This window comes from Pteropus vampyrus, unplaced genomic scaffold (genome assembly GCF_000151845.1).
Source record: "Pteropus vampyrus isolate Shadow unplaced genomic scaffold, Pvam_2.0 Scaffold197, whole genome shotgun sequence".
Taxonomy (NCBI): Eukaryota; Metazoa; Chordata; class Mammalia; order Chiroptera; family Pteropodidae; genus Pteropus; species Pteropus vampyrus.
This window is the reverse complement of record NW_011888978.1, coordinates 1,170,208-1,189,831: the sequence shown is the minus strand read 5'-3', so window position 1 is coordinate 1,189,831 and position 19,624 is coordinate 1,170,208. Positions and strand designations below refer to the sequence as shown.

The window sequence follows — 19,624 nt, the reverse complement described above, 5'->3', positions numbered from 1 at the left end:
CATTCCCCCAATTTAAATAATCAAAAATATATCCAGACATTATTAAATGTGCCCTGGGAACATCACTCTTGATTGAGGACCCTTGGTGTGCATCTTCCATGACCCTCTGCATGCAGGACAGGGTGCCAAGCTGGACACATTATGGAGTCCATATGGAGAAGGAGGTAATACCCTTCCCAATCCCCAGCCAGCACTGAGGAGACCGTGAGGTCGAGTCCTGTCATCCGGGAAACATGCAAGTGGACAGACCAGAATAGCCCACAGAGACTTTATAAACTCAACTACCATTGGAACCACAGTCTACTAAAGTAAGCCAGGATGTGCATTCTGAACCTAATAGGCTGACTGCTTGATAAAATAGATTTAAGTGGGAACCAGAGCCTCATAAAGTAACACTCAAAATGCACAGGATAGAGTCCAAAATTACTCATCACACTGAGGACTAGGAAAATCTCAACTCCAGTAGGAAAAGACAATCAATAGACATCGAGCTAACACATTGAATTATTGGAAAAAGATTTTAAAGCAGCCATCATAAAAATTCTCCATTGAGCAATTAGGAACACACTTGAAATATATTAAAGTACAAGTAACAATAAAGGAAGAGAAATTACTGGCAATATATTACAGACGCTCCTCAACTTATGATGAGGTTACAATCCAATAAACCTATAGTAAGTTGAAAATATCGTAAGTCAAAAATGCATTTTATATGTCTAATCTAGTGAAGAACATTATAGCTTAGCCTAGCCTACCTTAAACATGCTCAGAACACTTACATTAGCCTACAGTTGGGCAAAATCATCTAACACAAATCCTATTTTATAATGAGTTGTTGAATATCTCATGTAATTTATTGAATACTGTACTGAAAATGAAAACAGAATGGTAGTATGGGTATCACTTTCACACCACTGAAAAGTCAAAAACTTGTTAAGTCAAACTGTTATAAATTAGGTACCATCTGTAAAAGACAAGGGATTAATATCAAGAAATATAAGGTACAGGGATTTCCCACATGTGCATAGCCTCCCCCATTATCCATCTCTGTACCTTCTAATTCGTTTTTCTGTGAAACTAAAAATTCTATAAAAAATTAAATCTATTTAAATATATATATAAGAAACATCTAGAGCAGAGCCTGGCAAACTACTTGTTTCTGTACAACTCACGAACTAAGAATAGTTTTTACATTTTTTTTAATGCTTAGAGGGAAACAAAAAAATATTGTGAGATGTAAAAAATTAAAATTCGAATTTCAGTGTCTGTAAATAAAGTTTTACTGGAACACAGTCCTGTTCATTTGTGTACATAATGTCACAACAGCAAGCTCTGAAGTTTTCATGCAGCTTAAGTGGTATAGTGCATTTTGCCAAATTTTCTTTTCTCTGACGGTCATATAACTCGCTTTGTTCAATGTCACATTAGTAAATATGATCAAGATGCAGCATGAAGAGTGCTTGCACATTTCCAAAATGCTGCAACTGTGACATATGACCCAATCCCAACTTGCAGGCTGGATATTGGGAGACACAGGGTGAAATGATCCCTGCTGTATCAGTCAAGAGCCAGCCAGCTGATCCAGGAGTGAGACCACTGGAGACCACTGACCACCAGCCATCCAGCGAGCAAGACCACTGGAGACCACTACCACAGCCATCTCCATGCTGCAGAGTGAGTGAGCCGGTGACCTGCTAGAGGCTCCAGGGGTGTCCTCATGTGTCCAGATAGACCGGCGAGGGAGACACCATCAGATGTATGAGAGGCAGAGGCAAAACCAAGTGTTCGGAGTTCCATCATGTACGAGATACCGTCGCTTTGGTGCTGTCATGTGCTGCGTGCCTTAGTGCCGTCGCACTTTAGCGCCGTCACGCATCGCATGCTCAGCAGCCGTTGCACTTTAGTGCCGTCACGTGGGTGCCGTCTTGAGTCTCGCAGGCTTCTCATGGCCGCCCTGCTCTCCTGCCCTCGTGCTGGGCCTGGAGCTTCATGGCGCGTGGCCTCGAGCCTCCTGCTCCTGCTCCTTCTGCCCCCGGTTCAGAGTATGGCCATAGCCCACAGGCATCCTGAGAGGCAGGCGGTCACCCTGAGCCATGTCGTGGGTAGGACCCCTACCGCATGGATTGGAAGTGGTCCCGGCGACAGTCCAGGGCTTCCTCCCTCCAACCCCCATCTCCATGTGGGAGACCCTTTCCCTGCCTTCTCTTCTCCCCTCATCCCTCTGCTATCCTCCTCTACCCTTCTCTACACTCCCTGCCCCTCCTTGTCACTCCCCTCCCCTTCTTGTCGCACCAGCTTTTTCCACCCTTTGTGGACTGACCTGTCCCGCGTGGCTGCTACTCATACAGTCTGTCTCTCTCCTCTCAGCTTGTGGCCAGCGTCACATGCAGGGGAAGATTGTAGGGGGCGTGGACGCCCCTGAGAAGAAGTGGCCGTGGCAGGTCAGCGTGCACTACGCGGGCTTGCACGTCTGTGGTGGGTCCATCATCAATGAGTACTGGATCCTATCGGCCGCCCACTGCTTCGGCAGGTGAGTGGGTGGTGCTGGATGCCGTTCCGGTGGAGGTCAGGATCCCTGAGGCTGACCATGCAGGATACCTCCGACTAGAACTTCTCGAAATTGGAGAAAGAATGGGTCCTAGCATGCAGCTCCATCTTCTATAGCTCCTCCTGGCATTGGGCTAAAGGATCCTTAGGGCCATCTGCTCTTGATGATAGGTGTGGAGCCAAATCATAGGATGAGAGGTGAGGAGACAGGTCACAGGAGGAGAGGAGAGAAGCCACATCATAGAATGAAAGCTGAGGAGAGAGTGGGCAGCCCACTGTACATCTGACAAAGCTCACCATTCCTAGCTGTTGGTAGCCAGTAGGTCCTGATGGTTCCCCAGATCCTCCATGGGCCCAGGTCAGGGCTTCTTTGGAGGCAATTCTGCCAGACAACCAGGTAACCACTGTGCTACAGGGGATTGCTTTTCAACATCCTGGCTGATAGTCTGGATACCAGGCTGCCATGCTCCAGGCCTCTCTGTATCTGTGAGCTGGTGGTGGCTCTTCTCCTCACATGCAAGGTGTTCGAGCTATTGTGCCTTTGTTCTCTCTCCCCACAGGGACAAAGACAGTGAGGCATTTGATATGTATGTGGGCCTTGTGGACCTCAAGGTTGCAGGCAATCACACCCAGTGGTTTGAGGTGAATAAGGTAATCCTGCATCATACGTACGAATTGTATCACCCTGTTGGAGGTGACGTCGCTCTAGTGCAGCTGAAAAGCCCAATTGTATTTTCTGACTCTGTACTCCCTGTTTGCATCGCATCTCCAAACATGAACTTTCAGAACATTTCCTGCTGGGCTACAGGATGGGGACTCATATCCCAAAAAGGTAAGAGGACAAGGTGGAGGGTCATTCCCTTTACTGGAGCTTGTAGAAGGGATGGTGGCTTTCTGACAGGCACTACAGGAAAGAAAATGTTCTGTCAGTTACAGGGTTACAGGTATCTGGGAACTGAAATCTCAACCCATCAATCACTATCTATTTCTCAGTGTGGAGTTTTGTTTTACCCCTGGCTGGCTTTGTTGCATACAAAGAAGTAGTTAGATCTACTTTGCGTGTGGAATCAATATTTAGTATGTAGAGACCATAAGTGTCAAAGTAAAGTTTGCTTAAGATTTTTAAATTCAACTTAGAAATAATCTTTGTCAGCCTATTAAAAAGCCTATATGTTATTATCATTTTCTCCATAAAAGCATTGTATTATCTTTCTAGGTTTCTCTTTGGGTACTTTAGAATTTTTATGGCTATTTAAAAGAATTTTTTAAATTGCATTAGCTAATCAGTCACAGCAATTGATTTTTGTTTGACCTTGTTTCCAGCAAGGGCTCATTTTTAGAACTAATTTTTAATAGCTTGTCAATTGATTATTTGACTGTTCTAAATTTTAAAAATCACATTTTTTTCAAATAAAGGTCGTTTCATCATTTCCTTTCCTATATTTTATTTTTTATTTCTTTTTCTTGTCTTACTGCAATGGCTGAAACCTCCAGTAAAAATGATGCTAGGTCTCCTTTTCTTTTTTTAATTTTAAAGGAAACACTTCTGACAGTTTGCTGTTTGTAGCCTGGTCTAGAGATTTTAGATTGCTATCTTACACTAGTTTAAGAAAGTTTAAAATCTGGTTTACATAAAAAATTTTTAAAAATGTTATTGAAGTTGTTATAAATTCAAATTAGAATGTTATAAGTTTAAGATGTTAAATGTAATACCCAATGGAAGCCACAAAAAATAGCTATAGAATCTACACAAAAGGAAATTAAGAGGGAATTTAGACATTTCACTACAAAAAAATCAACTAACCACAACAGAAGACATGAATGCTAGAAATGAGGGACAAAAAAGCTATAGGAGATTTAGAAAACAAAAAGCACAATGACATAAGTCTCTCCTTATCAGTAATGACTTTAAATGCAAATGAATTGAACTAATTTAAAAACAGAGTGGATAAAATTGCACGATTAACTATACGCTGTCTACAAGAGACTGACTTGAGATCCAAAGAGACAAAAAGGTAGAAAGTGAAAGGATGGAAAATATATTCCATGCAAATAGGAACCAAAAGAGAGCAGGAGAGGCAATACTGATATTAGACAAAACAGACTTTAAATTAAAAAAGGTTACAAGAGACAAAGAAGGACATTATATAATAATAAAAGGCTCAATACATAAAGAAGATGTGAAAATTATAAACATTTACACACATAACACAGACCATCAAAATATATGAAACAAAGCCAGAGTTGGAGAAATAGTTTTACAAAAATAATTGGAATTTATAGTTCTACAAAAATAGTTCTACAAAAGTAATCTGCTCACAATAATGGATAGAACAACCAGATAGAATTTATGTAAGGATCGAGGATTTAAACAATATAATAAATCAGCTTGATATAACAGATATATACAGAACTCTTCACCCAACAACAGTATACACATTTTCTCAAGTGTCCGTGGGACATTTTCCAGGATAGTCTATTATAGGCTATAAATTAAGTCAATAGATTTTAAAAGATAGATATTATACAAAGCATCTTCTCTCACCACAAGAGGATGAAGTTAGAAATCAATAACATAAAGCTGGAAAATTCACAAAATTGTGGGAACTAAACAACACACTTTTGAACAATCAATGTATCAAAAAAATATATCATAATAGAAATAGGAAAATCCTTAGAGATGAACAAAAATTAAAATACAACATACCAAAACTTACAGGACTCAGGAAAAGTGGCGCTAAAGGGGAAATTTATAACTATAAATGCTTACATTAAAAAACAAGAAAGATCTCAAATAACCAATCTAACTTTACAACTTAAGAAATTAGAAAAAGAAAAGAATAAACTAAACCCAAAGTTAGCAGAAGGAAACAAATAATAAAGATTAATAAATGAAATAAAGAATAGAAAAACAATAGAGAAAATCAATGAAACCAAAGATTGGTTCTTCAAAAATATCAACAAAATTGATAAACCTTTAGCTAGATGGACTAATTAAAAAAGAGAAAACTCAGATTACTAAAATCAGAAACGAAAGTGGGGACATCATAACCAATTCATCAGAAATAAAAATGATTATAGAGAGGACTAGGAACATTTTCCTCAAACAAATTGGATAACCTAGATGAAATGGACAAATTCCTGGACACCTAAAAACCTATCGAGAGTAAATCATGAAGAAATAGATAATCCGAATAGACCTATAACTAGTAAGGAGATTGAGTCAATAATCAAAACTCTTTTAACAAAGAAAAGCCCCGGACTTCACTGGTGAATTCTACTGAACATTCAAAGAGGAGCTAATCCCAATTCTTCTCAAATTTTTCCAAAATTGAAGAGGGGGGAACACTTGCTAACTCATTCTATGAGGTAAGCATAGCTTTGAACCCAAAGCCAGGCAAAGAAACTAAAAGAAAAGAAAACTGCAGATCAATATCTTTTATGAACATTGATGCAAAAATCTTCAACAAAATGTTAGCAAACAAATTCAGCAACATATTAAAAAAGATTATAAACCGTGACCAAGTAGGTTTTATCCCTGGAATGAAAGGATGGTTCAACATATGAAAACTAATCAATGTAATACACCACATTAACAAAATGAAGGGTAAAAATCACATGTTCATCATAGTTGACGCAGAAAAAGCATGTGACAAAATTCAATACCCTTTCATGATAAAAATAAAAAAGGCATTGAACAAAATAGGATTAGAAAGAAACTATCTCAGTGTAATAAAAGACATGAAAAACCCACGGCAAACATAATACTCAATAGTGGAAGACCAAAAGCCTTTCCTTTAAAATTAGGGACGTGGTGAGGATGCCTGCTTTTACCACTATTCAACCTAGAAGTCCTACTGTGAACCATTAGGCAAGAAAAACAAATAAAAGTCATCTACATTGGAAAGGAAGAAGTAAAATTACCTCTGTTTGTAGATGATATGATTACACACACACACACACACACACACACACACACACACACACACATATATACACACACATATATATAAAGATTCCTCAAAACAGCTATTAAAACTAAATATGAATTCAGCAAAAAAGCAGGATACAAAGTCAACACAAAAATCAGTTGCATTTCTACACATGCTGAAAATTTTGAAAAGAAAATTACAAAAACAATTCCATTTATAATAGCATCAAAAAGAAGAAATACAGTTGACCCTTGAACTATGTGGGGGTTAGGGGCACTGACCCCACACAGTTGAAAATACGTACATTACTTTTGACTCTCCCCAAACTTAAGTCATTCATTGTATGGTTGGCTCTGGGATGCCCCATGAATACCAAAATACATGGATGCTCTTACATAAAATGATGTAGAACAATGCATACAGTTGGCCTATCATATTTGCAAATTCTCAACCACAGATTGAAAATGCCATTTTTGATCTGCACTTGGGTGTGAAACCCAGGGATATATAAGACCATAAATTTGTTTATGAGTGGACCCATGCAGTTCAAACCTCTGTTCTTCAAGGGTCAATTGCACTTAAGAATTAACAAGGAGGTAAAAGACTTGTACAATGAAAACTACAAAACATTGCTGAAAGAAATTACAGAAGACATAAGTTAATGGAAACACATCTCACATTCATGGTTTGGAAGATTTGATATTGTTAAAATGTCAATATTACCCAAAGCAATTTACAAATTAAATGCATTCTCATCAAAACCCCAATGAGGTGTTTTGCAGAAATAAAAAAATACATTCTAAAATTCATGTGGAATCTCAAGGGGCTCTGAATGGATGAAACATCTTGAAAAAGAAGAACAAAACCAGAGAATTCACACATCATTATTAAAAACATACTACAAGCTGCAGTCATCAAAACAGTGTGGTATTAGCATAGAGACAGACATATAAACCAATTAAATAGAACAGAGACCCCAGAAATAAATCTTCGCATATACAGTGAAGTTATTTTTGACGAAGATACCAATGCCACTCAATGGGGAAGATAATCTTTTCAACAAATTGTGTTGGAAAATTGGATATCCACAAAAGAATGAAGTTAGACCCTTCCTTAACACCATACTTAAAAATTAATTCAAAATGGATCAAGGACCTAAATGTAATACCTAAAACAAAACTCTTAGAAGAAAACATAGGACAGAAGCTTTACATTGGACTTGGCAATGATTTCCTTATTATGACACCAAAGGCATAGGAAACAAATGAAAAAAAAATAGACAAATTAGACATCATGAAAATTTAAAAATTTTGTGCATCAAAAGATACTATTCACTAAGTGAAAAGGCCCCCCACAGAGTGGGAGAAAATATTTGCAAATTATATATCTGATAATATTCAGAATATATAGAGAGAACTCCTATAACTCAACAACAAAAAAACAACTCGACTCAAAAATGGGCAAAAGACTTGAACAGACATTTCTCCAAAGAAGAGACAAATAGCCAATAAGCATATAAAAAGATGCACATCATTACTAATCATTAGGGAAAAAGCAAATTAATGCTATAAGATAGCACTTCACACCCATTAGCATGGTTACCACCAAAAAATGGAAAACAACAAGTGTTAGGGCATGGAGAAATTGAAATCCTTGTGCACTGTTGGTGGGAATGTAAAATGGCACAGCCACTGTGGAAAACAGTATGGAGGTTCCTCAAAAAATTGAAAATAGAATTACCATTTGACCCAGAATTCCACTTCTGGGTATCTACCCAAAAGATTTGAAAACAGTGTCTTGAAGAGATATTTGTACAACCGTGTCCATAGCAGCATTAATCATAATAGTTAAAACATGGAAGCAAATCAAGTGTCTACTGACCAGTGAATGGATTACCAGAATATGGCATATGCATACAATGGAATAGTATTCAGCCTTCAAAAAGAAGGAAGTTCTGTAATATGCTATGACAAGAATGAACCTTGAGGACCTTGTGCTAAGTGCAATAAGCCAGTCACAAAAAGACAAATATTGTATGATTCTACAGGTATGAGGTACTTAGAGTATATAATTCTAAATAAAAATTTAAATCCTATCATTTAATAAAGCAGCATTTAAACTTTTTATTTACATTATTTTTTACCTGTGATCATAAATAAAATGGATGTAGAATTTTCCTAGCTGACCTAAACTTTTTTGGCATTAGTATACTCTATGACTTTGTATAATGAGTTCTCTTCTCTGGCATAGTTCCTAGCAAGTGGAAATTAGCTGCTCCTTGAAGATATGATATCATTTTCCCATAAAATACTGTGATTCTGGTACTTTTTGTGGGCATAAATGGTTAGTCCTATCTTTAATTTCTATTATAGTTACTGGTTTATTCCACTATAAAATTTTTATTCTTAGGCCAATTTTTATGAATTATGTCTTTCTAGAAAGTTATTGTTTACATCCCAAATATTTAATATAACAGTATTGTATAATATTGTAATTCATATATTCTCATCTTATTTTGTTTTTCTGACCTCTCTTTATTCATGATCATAGTTGCCAAAATTTGTCTATTCTATTGTCTTTTCATAAGGCTACCTGCTAGAGATTGTAGGGGACATGGTGGTAGGTGGTATTTCATGGGTTGGTTGCTTTGCTGTTTGTTCAGATAGCCACCTATTCATTCATTTATTTTTCTATGTTCTTTGAGTTTGCTGAGCCAACCTTTTCTAACTTTTTGAATTGAAAGTTTGGGTTATGTATCTTTAATCTTTTGTTCTTGTTTGATGAAAGAATTTAAGATGATCAATTGTTCTCCAAGGACTCCTTTGGTTACATGACATATTAGAGATGTGTTTGAATAACCTGTTTACCCTTCCCAAATTCTTTTCTGCTTTCTTACTTTCTTACTCCACTATCTTGAATATGATGTTTAATATTCATTCCCATGCATGCTTTAATACATTTCTGCTTAGAAATGAGCCATAAAATATAGTATTATTTTGCATATATTTAAAATTATTTAAGTCATATTCCACTTGGAATTATGTTTCTGAGATGGATTTGCATAGTTCTAGTTAATGCATCTTAAGTGCTATATGAATGGTGCATTGTGTGAATCCATCACTATTTACCCACTATTATTGAAGGAGGTTGGGTTGCTTTCTTTTTGCCATTATATATTATGCTTCAGTGAACATTCATAAATGCTCCTCTTTCTTTCCATCTGTGAGGGTATCTTTAATGCAGTGGCTTTCTGGGGGGTATAATAAACAGGGCAATTGAGTGGGACATTCATAGATTTTTAAATCATTTAGTATCCCAGGTCCTCACCATTAAATTACAGTTACTGTTACAACCCAGATATACCAGCACACATTTGAAAACATTCCCTAACATGCCTTCCTTACCTCCAAACCTGAGGAGAATTTCTGCATAGATTACATATCTAGGAGTAGAACTTTTAGATTGTACAAAACTAGCATAGACTAAGTTTTGAAATTAGTCTTCAAAGTTTGCTAATTTGTATTACTAATTTGTATCACTAACTTATATTCAAACCAGCAGGCATGAGTATTCCCATTATGCCATACTATTAATACTAGGTGTTGGCATGCTGTTTAATTTTGCCAATTTGATGTATATAAAATGGTATCTTATAATTTTAATTCATAGTTCTCTAATTGCTAGAAAGTTTTGGCATTTTTTCATGTATTTATTGGCCATTTGGGATTTTAGCTGTTGAATTTATTGTTTAAAATCTTTTATTATTGGATTGTTTGTATTTTTTATTTTCTAACCATACTAGTTAAAGACTAAGCTATTATAACCAAGAAACCCAAAATACAGTGGCTCAAACAAGATGGAGGTTTACTTGTCTCTCATGGAACAGTTGTGAAGGCTCAGTTGTCCATGGTCAGGTTTTCAATTTCTACTTTAAAAAGTCTGCTGAGACTTTTTTATTGTGGAGATTGTATCTATATCTAAATCTAGATATATACTTTGCCATTTTAAATATTTTAAGTATATAATTCAGTGGCATCAATTACATTCATAATCTTGTACAATCATCATCACTGTCCCCAAAATGTGTTTATCATGCCAACAGAAACTCTGTAACCACTAGGCAATAACATTCCCCATCAAACCCCCAGCCCTGGTAACCACTATTCTACTTCGCATCAGTATGAATTTGCCTGTTCTAGATATTTCATGTAAGTGGAATCAAAAATTATTTGTCATTTTCGTGTCTGGCTTATTGCATGCACTTGGCATAATATTTTCAGAGTTCAACGAGGTTATAGCATGTATCAGAATTTCACTCCTTGTTATGACTAAATAATGTTCCATTATATAGATACATCATATTATTTATCTGTTCATCCATTGATGGACACTTCAATTCTGCCAATCTCTGAGTTTTGATTGGAGAGTTTAACCCATTTGCATTTAAAGTAATTATAAGAAGAATTTACTTACATCATTTTACTATTTTCTGTAAGTCTTAAAACTTTTTGTACCTTATTTCCTCCAATACAGATTTCTTTTGTGTTTAGTTATCTTTTGTTCTAATCTCCTTCACAGTTTCTTACGTATATATATTTAGATATCTCTTTTGTTGTTACATGGGGATTACATTTAACATCCTATATTTACAACAGTCTAGTTTGAACTGATACCAGCTTAACTCTAAAAGCACACAAAACTACAAACTACATCTTTGTATGTTGTGTGTTCCAAATATATATTTAGAATTATTTTATGCATTTGTCTTTTACATTTTAGAGAATATAGATTACAAACCAAAAAGATGATAAAGGTTTTTATATTTGCCTATGTATTTACCTTTACCAGAGTTCTTTATTTCTTCATACAGCTTTAAGTTACCATCTTGTGTACTTTCATTTTAACCTGAAGAGCTCCCGTTAGCATTTCTTTCAAGGCAGATCTAATAGTAAGAAACATTCAGCTTCTGTTTATCTGAAAATGTCTAATTTCTCATCTTTGAAGGACATTGTTGCCAAATCTAGAACTCAGCAGACAGCTTTTTTTTCTTTCAGCACTTGAAGTATGTCACTCAACTGTCTTCTGACCACCATAGCTTTTTTGTTTGTCTGTTTTGCTGACCACAGTAGTTTTTATTTTTAGAATCATCTATTGATCTTATTGAGGATCTCTTATACATGACAAATCAGTTATTGCTGCATTCAAAATTCTCTAATTGCCTTTAGTTTTCTACAATTTGATTATAATGAGTCTCGATGGGTACTATCTTTGAGTTTATTCTAGTGGAAGTTTGTTGAACTTCTTGGAGCAGTAGATTCATATATTTTACCAAATTAGGATGTTTGGGACCATTATTTCTTGAAATATTTTTTCTGACTCTTTCTTCTCCACCTAGGACTCCCATAATACATATGATGATTCATTTAATACTGTCCCAAAGGTCCGGTAGGCTCTATTCACTTTTTCTTTTTTCCTTTATGTTCCTTAGATTTGTAGTTTCAATTGTCCTATCATAAAACTGATTCTCTTTTCTGCCTGCTAAGATATGCTGTTTTGCCCTTCTATCAAAGTTTCCATTTCAAATATTAGACTTTGCTGAGCCAAATTTTCTGATTTGTTCATTTTGATAATTTCTGATAACTGACAGTCTCATTTTGTTCATGTGTTATTTTCTTAATTTACTTCAATTTTTTGTCCATGTTTTCCTTTAGCTCTTTAAGAATCTTTAAAACAGTTCTAAAGTCCTCAGGGACAGTTTTTACCAATTTATTTTGTTCCCTTGAATAAGCCATGCTTTTCTGTTTCCTTGTATGCCAAATGATTTTTGTCATTGTTGAAAAGTGGAATACTAAGTTTTGAATTTTTGAGTATATAATGAGTATTATATATGGTTGAGTTTTGAATGTTATAATGTGATAACTCTGAAAATCAAATTCCCTCCCTCCTCAGGGTTTTTTTTTTTTAATTGTTGAAAGCTGTAGTAGTCTGTTTAATGATTTTACTAAACTATTTTACAAAGGCTATATTCCTTGTCATTTGTGATTACTGAAGTCTCTGTTCCTTAAATTTAGTTCAGCTACCTTTTAATTTAATTTAATTTAATTTAATTTTATTTTATTTTATTGGACAGATATTTTCTTGAATGACAGAGCTAAAAACAAAAACAAACAAACAAAACAAGAAAACCTCTTCTCCTGATCTTTGCAGACTGGCTCTGTGTCATGGCAGTTCCTCAGAACTTAGAAAAGCTTGCACTGAATCTAAGGAGAAGACCAAGGTGAAACCTTAGGGGTTTTCTCATGTCTTTTCTGAGCATCTGTCTTACTTTGAGCATATATGTGACCTTTTAAATTCTCTCAATTCAATTCTCTGGGTGTTTTTGAATGTTCTAATTTTCCACAACATAATTATCCTCAGTTCTTCTCCTGGGCCTTAGGCAATCTGTTGTATGCTGTAACGATAATCATTTGCCCTGGACTTCTGTATATTGCTAGCTTGGCTTGAAGAATTCTTGAGAAGTTCTCACCACTTATCCAGCCTGAATTCTGAACTAGGTGAAACAAAGATGAGTACCTTGTGTCAATCCTTCAGGTAGCCCTCAGATAGATTAGGGCCAACATACAATAATTTGCAAATAAGGTCTACTTTGCTCCTTCTGAAACTAGGGTTCCATACTGGGAACATGTGCTTCCCTCTTCAAGGCTGCCACTACACTGGGGAGGGGGAAGGGAAAGGACAATACAAAATGCCACAAAGCTTTTCTATCACCTTGAATAGGCCATTTTTTTGAGTCAGGGTTTGTTTGGTTGCTATGAACCTTTGTTTTTCCAGAGTTCTGACAAAGTTGGTTTTGACACTTTCTGATTGTTTTTTAATGTTTCTGTGGGTAACAAAAGCTTAAGTCTGTCTTGTGCTATTTTGCTTACCTGCTGAGATTTTGATAGAGATGACAAATGAATTGGGAAATATTGACATCCAAACAATATTGAGTCTTTTAATCCATAAACATTGAATGGGTCTTCATTTATTTAGATCATCTTAACCTTAGCAATATTTTACATTTTTTGATTGTATAGATCTTGTATATCTTATTAAATGTATTCCTAAATATTTTATTCTTTTTTTAACCTACTATGAATGGAATTATTTTAGTAATTTCCTTTTTAATTGTTCATTGCTGGTATATTAAAATACACTTGATTTTTGTATTTTTATCTCATATTCTGCAACCTAGTTTTAATCGTTTTTTTTCTTTTTTCATAGATTCATTATGACTTTCTACATATAATATAGCATCTGTGAACAAAAATAGTTTGCTTCTCATTTTTCAGTCTAGTTCCCTTTCTCTTTCTTGCTTTGTTGTACTGGCTATAGCCTCCAGTGCAGTGTTAAATAGACATGGTAAAAGTGCATATCTTTGCCTTGTTTCAGGTCTTAAGGTGGAAAACATTTAGTCTTTTCATCAGTAAGAATGGTGTTAGGTGTGGGATTTTTGTAGATTCCCTTTAACAGACTAAGGTTCCTTTTATTCCTGGTTTGTTGAGTCTTTGGGAGTCATGAATAGGAGTCAGGTTTTTTCAAATGCTTATTATGTATCTATGAGATGTTCGTGTGGCTTTTGACTTCTATTTTATTAACAATATATATTACATTTATTCATTTTGGGATGTTAAGTGAACCTTGCATTTCTATGATTAATTCCTCTTGGCCATTGCATATAATCCTTTTTTATAGTTTGCTGGGCTCAGTTTGCTAGATTTTTGGATCTATATTTGTGAGTGATATTGGCTATATCTTTCTTGTTATTTTGTCTGGCTTTAGTATCAGGGTAATACTGGGTTTTGTAGTATTAGTATAACTTCTTCCTTAAATATTTGATAGAACTCACTAGTAAAGCCATCCAGGCCTAGGCTTTCCTTTGTGGAGGGATTATCTATCTATCTATCTATCTATCTATCTATCTATCTATCTATCTATCTATCTATCTATCTATCTGGCATCTATCTATATCATTTATCCATCAGCTCATTATTATTATTAATTTTTGTTCTTAATAGGTCTATTCAAATTTTCATTTCTTGTTGAGTTAATATGAGGTATCTAATCAATGGCACACAGTTGTTCAAAATATTCCCTCACAATCCTTTTAATTTCTAAAGAGTCAATAGTAATGTGTCCTCTTTTTCTCCTGCTTCTGACAATTTGTGTCTTCTCTCTTTTTATCTTGGCCTTTTGTAACTAAAGGCTCATCAATATGGGTTGTCTTTTCAAAGAGTCAACTTTTGGTTATTGATTTTTCAAGTTTAGGTTTTATATTTCATTGATTCCCACTTTAATATTTATTATTTCTTTTTTTCTAATTGCATTGAATTTAATGGCTCTTTTTTTCCGGTTTCCTAAGGTGGGATCTTAGAATGTTTTAGTACTTTTCTTCTTCCAATATAAGCATTTAAAGACATAGACTACCCTCTAAGAACAGCTTTATACATATACTACAAGTTTTGGTATGTTGTCTTTTTGCTTTCATTCAGTTCAAGATATTATCTAATTCTCATTGCGATTTCTTCATTAAAATGTGTTGTTTAATTTTTAAGCATTTATTGAATTCTCAAATGTATTTCTATTGTTAATTTTAATTTTAATTCCATTGTGCTCAGAGAACATACTTGGTTAGATTTCATGTTTTTTGAACATATTAGACTTGTTTTATGGCCTACCATATGATCTACCCTCGAGAATGTTTCATGTGTATTTGAAAAGAATGTGTCTTGCTGTCATTGGTGTGGAATTTTTGAATAAATCACAGATAAAGTTGGCTGACAGTGTTTTCAAGTCTTCTATATTTTTACTGATTTTCTATCTGTTCTATCAGTCATTTAGTGTGGGATATTGAAATCAATAACTATGATTGTCAAATTGTCTATTTCTTCTTTCAGTTCTGTCAGGTTTTGCTTCATGTGTATTCAGGCTCCAACTGGATGCATATACATTCATAATTATGTCTTCATGTTGCATTGGCTCTTTTATCATTATGAAATATCTGCCTTTGTCCCTAATAACACAGATTGTTTTAAAGTCTATTTTCTGATACTGGTTTAGTTACATAATTGGCTCTCTTACAATTACTGTTTGCACAGTATATCTTTCTCCATTCTTTTACTTTCAATTTATTATGTCTCTTTAAATCTAAAATGTGTCTTTTACACATAGTATATAGCTGGGCCTCCTTTTTTCATCCAGTCTGGAAATCTCTGCCTTTTGACTGAAGTGTTAGTTCATTCACATTTTATGTAATTATTAATATGGTTGGATTTACAAATATCATTTTGCTAAATGTTTCTATATATCTTGTGTCTTCTATTTTTTCTTCCATGCCTACTTTTAGTTAATAATCAAATGTTTTTAGTATACCATTTTAGTTATTCTTTTTATTTTTAAACTATATTCTAAAAGATATTTTCTGAATGGTTGCTCTAGGGATTACTTAGTTTATCAAAATCCACCCAGATTAATACTAATTTAACTTTGGTAGACTATAGCAGCTTTGTTTCAATATGACTCCATTTCTCCCTTTTGTGCTAATATTATCACATATACTGCATATCCAAATAATCAAAATTCCAAAGCACAATTATAACTATTGCTTTATAAAATATAACTTTTAAAATAAATTAACACCTTAATATATCAATACATTTATTTCTGGTGCTCTTTATTTTTTTTTTTGTGGATCACAGTTAGCATCTTATATCATTTCCTTTCAGCATGAAGGACTTACTTTAATATTTTATGAAAGGTAATTGTGTTAACTTTTTCTCAGTTTTTATTTATCTGGGAATGTCTTTAATTTGCCTTCATTTTTGAAGAATAGTTATGTTGGATATAGAATTCTTCTTTGAATGTTTTTTCTTTCAGCACTTTGAATCTGCCATTCCACTTCCTTTGGCTTTCATTGTTTCTAGTGGGAAGTCAGCTATTTATCATACTGTTTATCATGACATTTTCAATTAACTCTTACAATAGTTTTAAAAAATTATTTGAACTTACTTATAACAGCTGTTTTGAATCTTTATCAACTAAAACCAACACCTGGGCCCACACATAGTGCCTTTATATTGACTTGTTTTTTCTGGAATATGTATCACTCCTACTTTTTGCATAGCTTGTAATTTTTTATTGTTGAAAATTGGACATTAAATAACACATTGTAGGAATTCTGGTCAAGATGGTAGAGTAGGTAAACTCTGTGCTCACGTTCTCCCATGATCACATTGAAATTACAACTAAATTATAAAAAACCATCACTGAGAATCATGAAGACTAGCAGAACAGAATTCCTATAACTAAAGATATAAAGAAGAAGCTATATGGAGACTGATAGGATGGGCAGAGATGTGGAATGAGCAGATCCCATAACCATGGTGTGGCAATTATGAGTTGGGAGGGATATTATTGTCTGTGGAGGTCTCTCCTGAGGAACATGGGACCCCAGCCCCAGACTGGGCACCTCAGTCTAGGGCACAAGTGACGAGAAGAGGAATCCCCATAATGTCTGGCTATGAAAACCAGCAGGGATTGCGTCCCAGAGAGACAAAGAGCTGTAGGAAACCAAGATACACTGCTCTTAAAGGGCAAGTACACAAACTCACTCACTTAAAACTCACTCACTCTAAGCTCCAGCATACGGACAGGTCAAAAAGTGCCAGAAACATACAATGAGGAACCAAATTGATTCACTTCAGGGCAAGGGCCAAAGAGTAAGGGGCCAGGAAGCACTGGCAGGTACCTTTGTTCCTTTGTTGAGCTCTCCTTTCACCCAGCTGGCCCAGTGCAGACAGGCACCAAACCTGAGCTCTCCATTAACCTGGCTAACACTGGTTGCTCCACCCTGGTCATTCCCTGTGATCCCACACCACCCAACTCACTTACTCAGCCAGAGCCTGTCCCAGTGGCTCCTCCACACAGCAGCCTGGTTCAGCTCGCACTGCAAACTTCTCCAAAATCTCTCAAATGTCCACAAACTCCAACCAAGCAACATCCAGCTTCCATGTGCCTTGTAGCTCTTGCTAAGCGGCCCAAGCCCAGCACAAGTGGTAAGCAGTCTCAAATTGCATTGGTGGCCCCAAGCCTGGCACAAGGAGTAGCCAGTCTTGGGCTGGAACTTAGTATCAACTAAGTGGTCACAAACTCGGCACAAGTGGTAGCTGGTCTGAGCTTGATTTGTGGAGCCCACAAAAAGATCCTAAGTCCATCACAAATGGCAGTTGGACTCAGTCCACATTGTAGCCTCTTCCACGTGCCTCCAAATGCAGCACAAATAGCAGCCAAATTTATATCTCTTTGTAGCTCCTACCAAGAGGCCCCAAGCTTGGCAAAAGTGGCAGCTGACCTTGGCTCATACCAGAGACCCTCTCAGGAAGCTCCAGATCCAATACACCAAGGAACTGGGCTTACCAGAGCACCACCTAACCAGCCCCACAAACAATACACATGAAGGGAAAACTTGGCTGGGACAAGAGCCCTTATAAAGCGACATCTACTCCATGTTTTAAATATATTTTAAAACAAAGGCTGTGACAAGAGAGAAAGAAAGGCATTTCATAATGATAAAGAGATCAATCCAACAAGAGGATATATCTCTTATAAACATCTATGCACCCAACATAGGAGCACCTATATATACAATACAAATATTGATGAATATAAAGGGAGAGATCGACAATAATATAGTCATAGTAGGGGACTTTAACACCCTATTTTCATCCATGGATAGATCATCCAGACAGAAAATCAACAAAGAAACAGTAGCCTTAATTGACACATTAGACCACATAGATTTAATTGTTAAAGCATTTCACCCCAAAGCAGTAGCATGTACATTCTTTTCAAGAGCATGGAACATTTTCCCAAATAGACCACATTAGACCATAAAACAAGTCTCAATAAATTTATGAAGACTGAAATCATATCAAGCATCTTCTCCAAACACAATAGTAACAAACTAGAAATCAATTATAAGAAACAAACTGAAAAACACACAAACACATGGAGGCTAACATGCTACAATATAATGACTGTGTTAACAATGAGATTAAGGAATAAATCAAAAATACCTTGACGCAAATGAAAATGAAGACACAATGACTTAAAATCTGTGGGGAAACAGCCAAAACAGTGTTAAGAGGGAATTTATAGCAATACAGGACCTCAAGAAACAAGAAAAATACCAAGTAAACTACCTAACCTTACAACTAAAAAAACTAGAAAAAGAAGAACAAATGAAGCCCAAAGTGAGTAGAAGTCAGGAAATAATAAAGATCACAGTGGAAACAAATAATCTGAAAAAATAGAAAATATCAATGAAACCAAGATCTGATTCTTTAAAAAGATAAACAAAATTGATAAGCTTTTAGCCAGATTCATCAAGAAAAAAAGAGAGCCCAAATAAATAAAATCAGATATGAAAGAAAAGTGGCAACTGATACTACAGAAATACAAAGGATTATAAGAAAATACTATGAACAATTATATGCCAGCAGGTTGGACAACCTAGAAGAAATGGATAAATTCCTAGAAATGTACAATCTTCCAAGACCTACTCAAGAAGAAACAGAAAATCTGAACAGACCAATAACTGCTTACAAAATTGAATCAGAATTAAAATACTTCCAACAAACAAAAGTCATGGAAAAGATGGCTTCACAGGTGAATTTAACCAAACATTCAGAGAATAATTAACATCTAACCTTCTCAAACCATTCCAAACCATTTGGGAGGGAAGTCTCCCAAACTCATTTTGTGGGGCCAACATTACCCCAATTCCAAAACCAGACAAAGATACTACCAAAAGAGAAAATTATAGTTCAATATTCCTAATGAACACACATGCAGAAATCTTCAACAAAATATTATTAAATCAAATTCAGCAACACATTAAAAATATCATTCACCATGATCAAGTTGGATTCATTTTCGGGATGCAAGGTTGGTTCAAAATCCACAGATCAATTATCATGATACACCACATAAACCAAAGGAAGGATAAAAACCATATGATTATACCAATGGCCACAGAAAAAGCATTTGACAAAATCCAGCATCCATTTATGATAAAAACTCTGAGCAAAATGAGAATAGAGGCAACA

The 19,624-nt window shown here is 35.3% G+C and overlaps 1 protein-coding gene across 1 annotated transcript in view; it reads left to right on the top strand.

Moving 5' to 3' along the window:
• Positions 1-1,798: 1,798 nt before the first annotated feature.
• Positions 1,799-19,624, top strand: part of PRSS38 (protease, serine 38) — a 34,126-nt gene continuing 16,300 nt past the window's right edge. The window contains exons 1-3 of the mRNA XM_011372013.2: positions 1,799-2,102; positions 2,368-2,530; positions 3,108-3,379. Of these exons, the coding sequence (XP_011370315.2) occupies positions 1,799-2,102; positions 2,368-2,530; positions 3,108-3,379 (739 nt within the window). The remainder of the gene's footprint in view (positions 2,103-2,367; positions 2,531-3,107; positions 3,380-19,624) is intronic.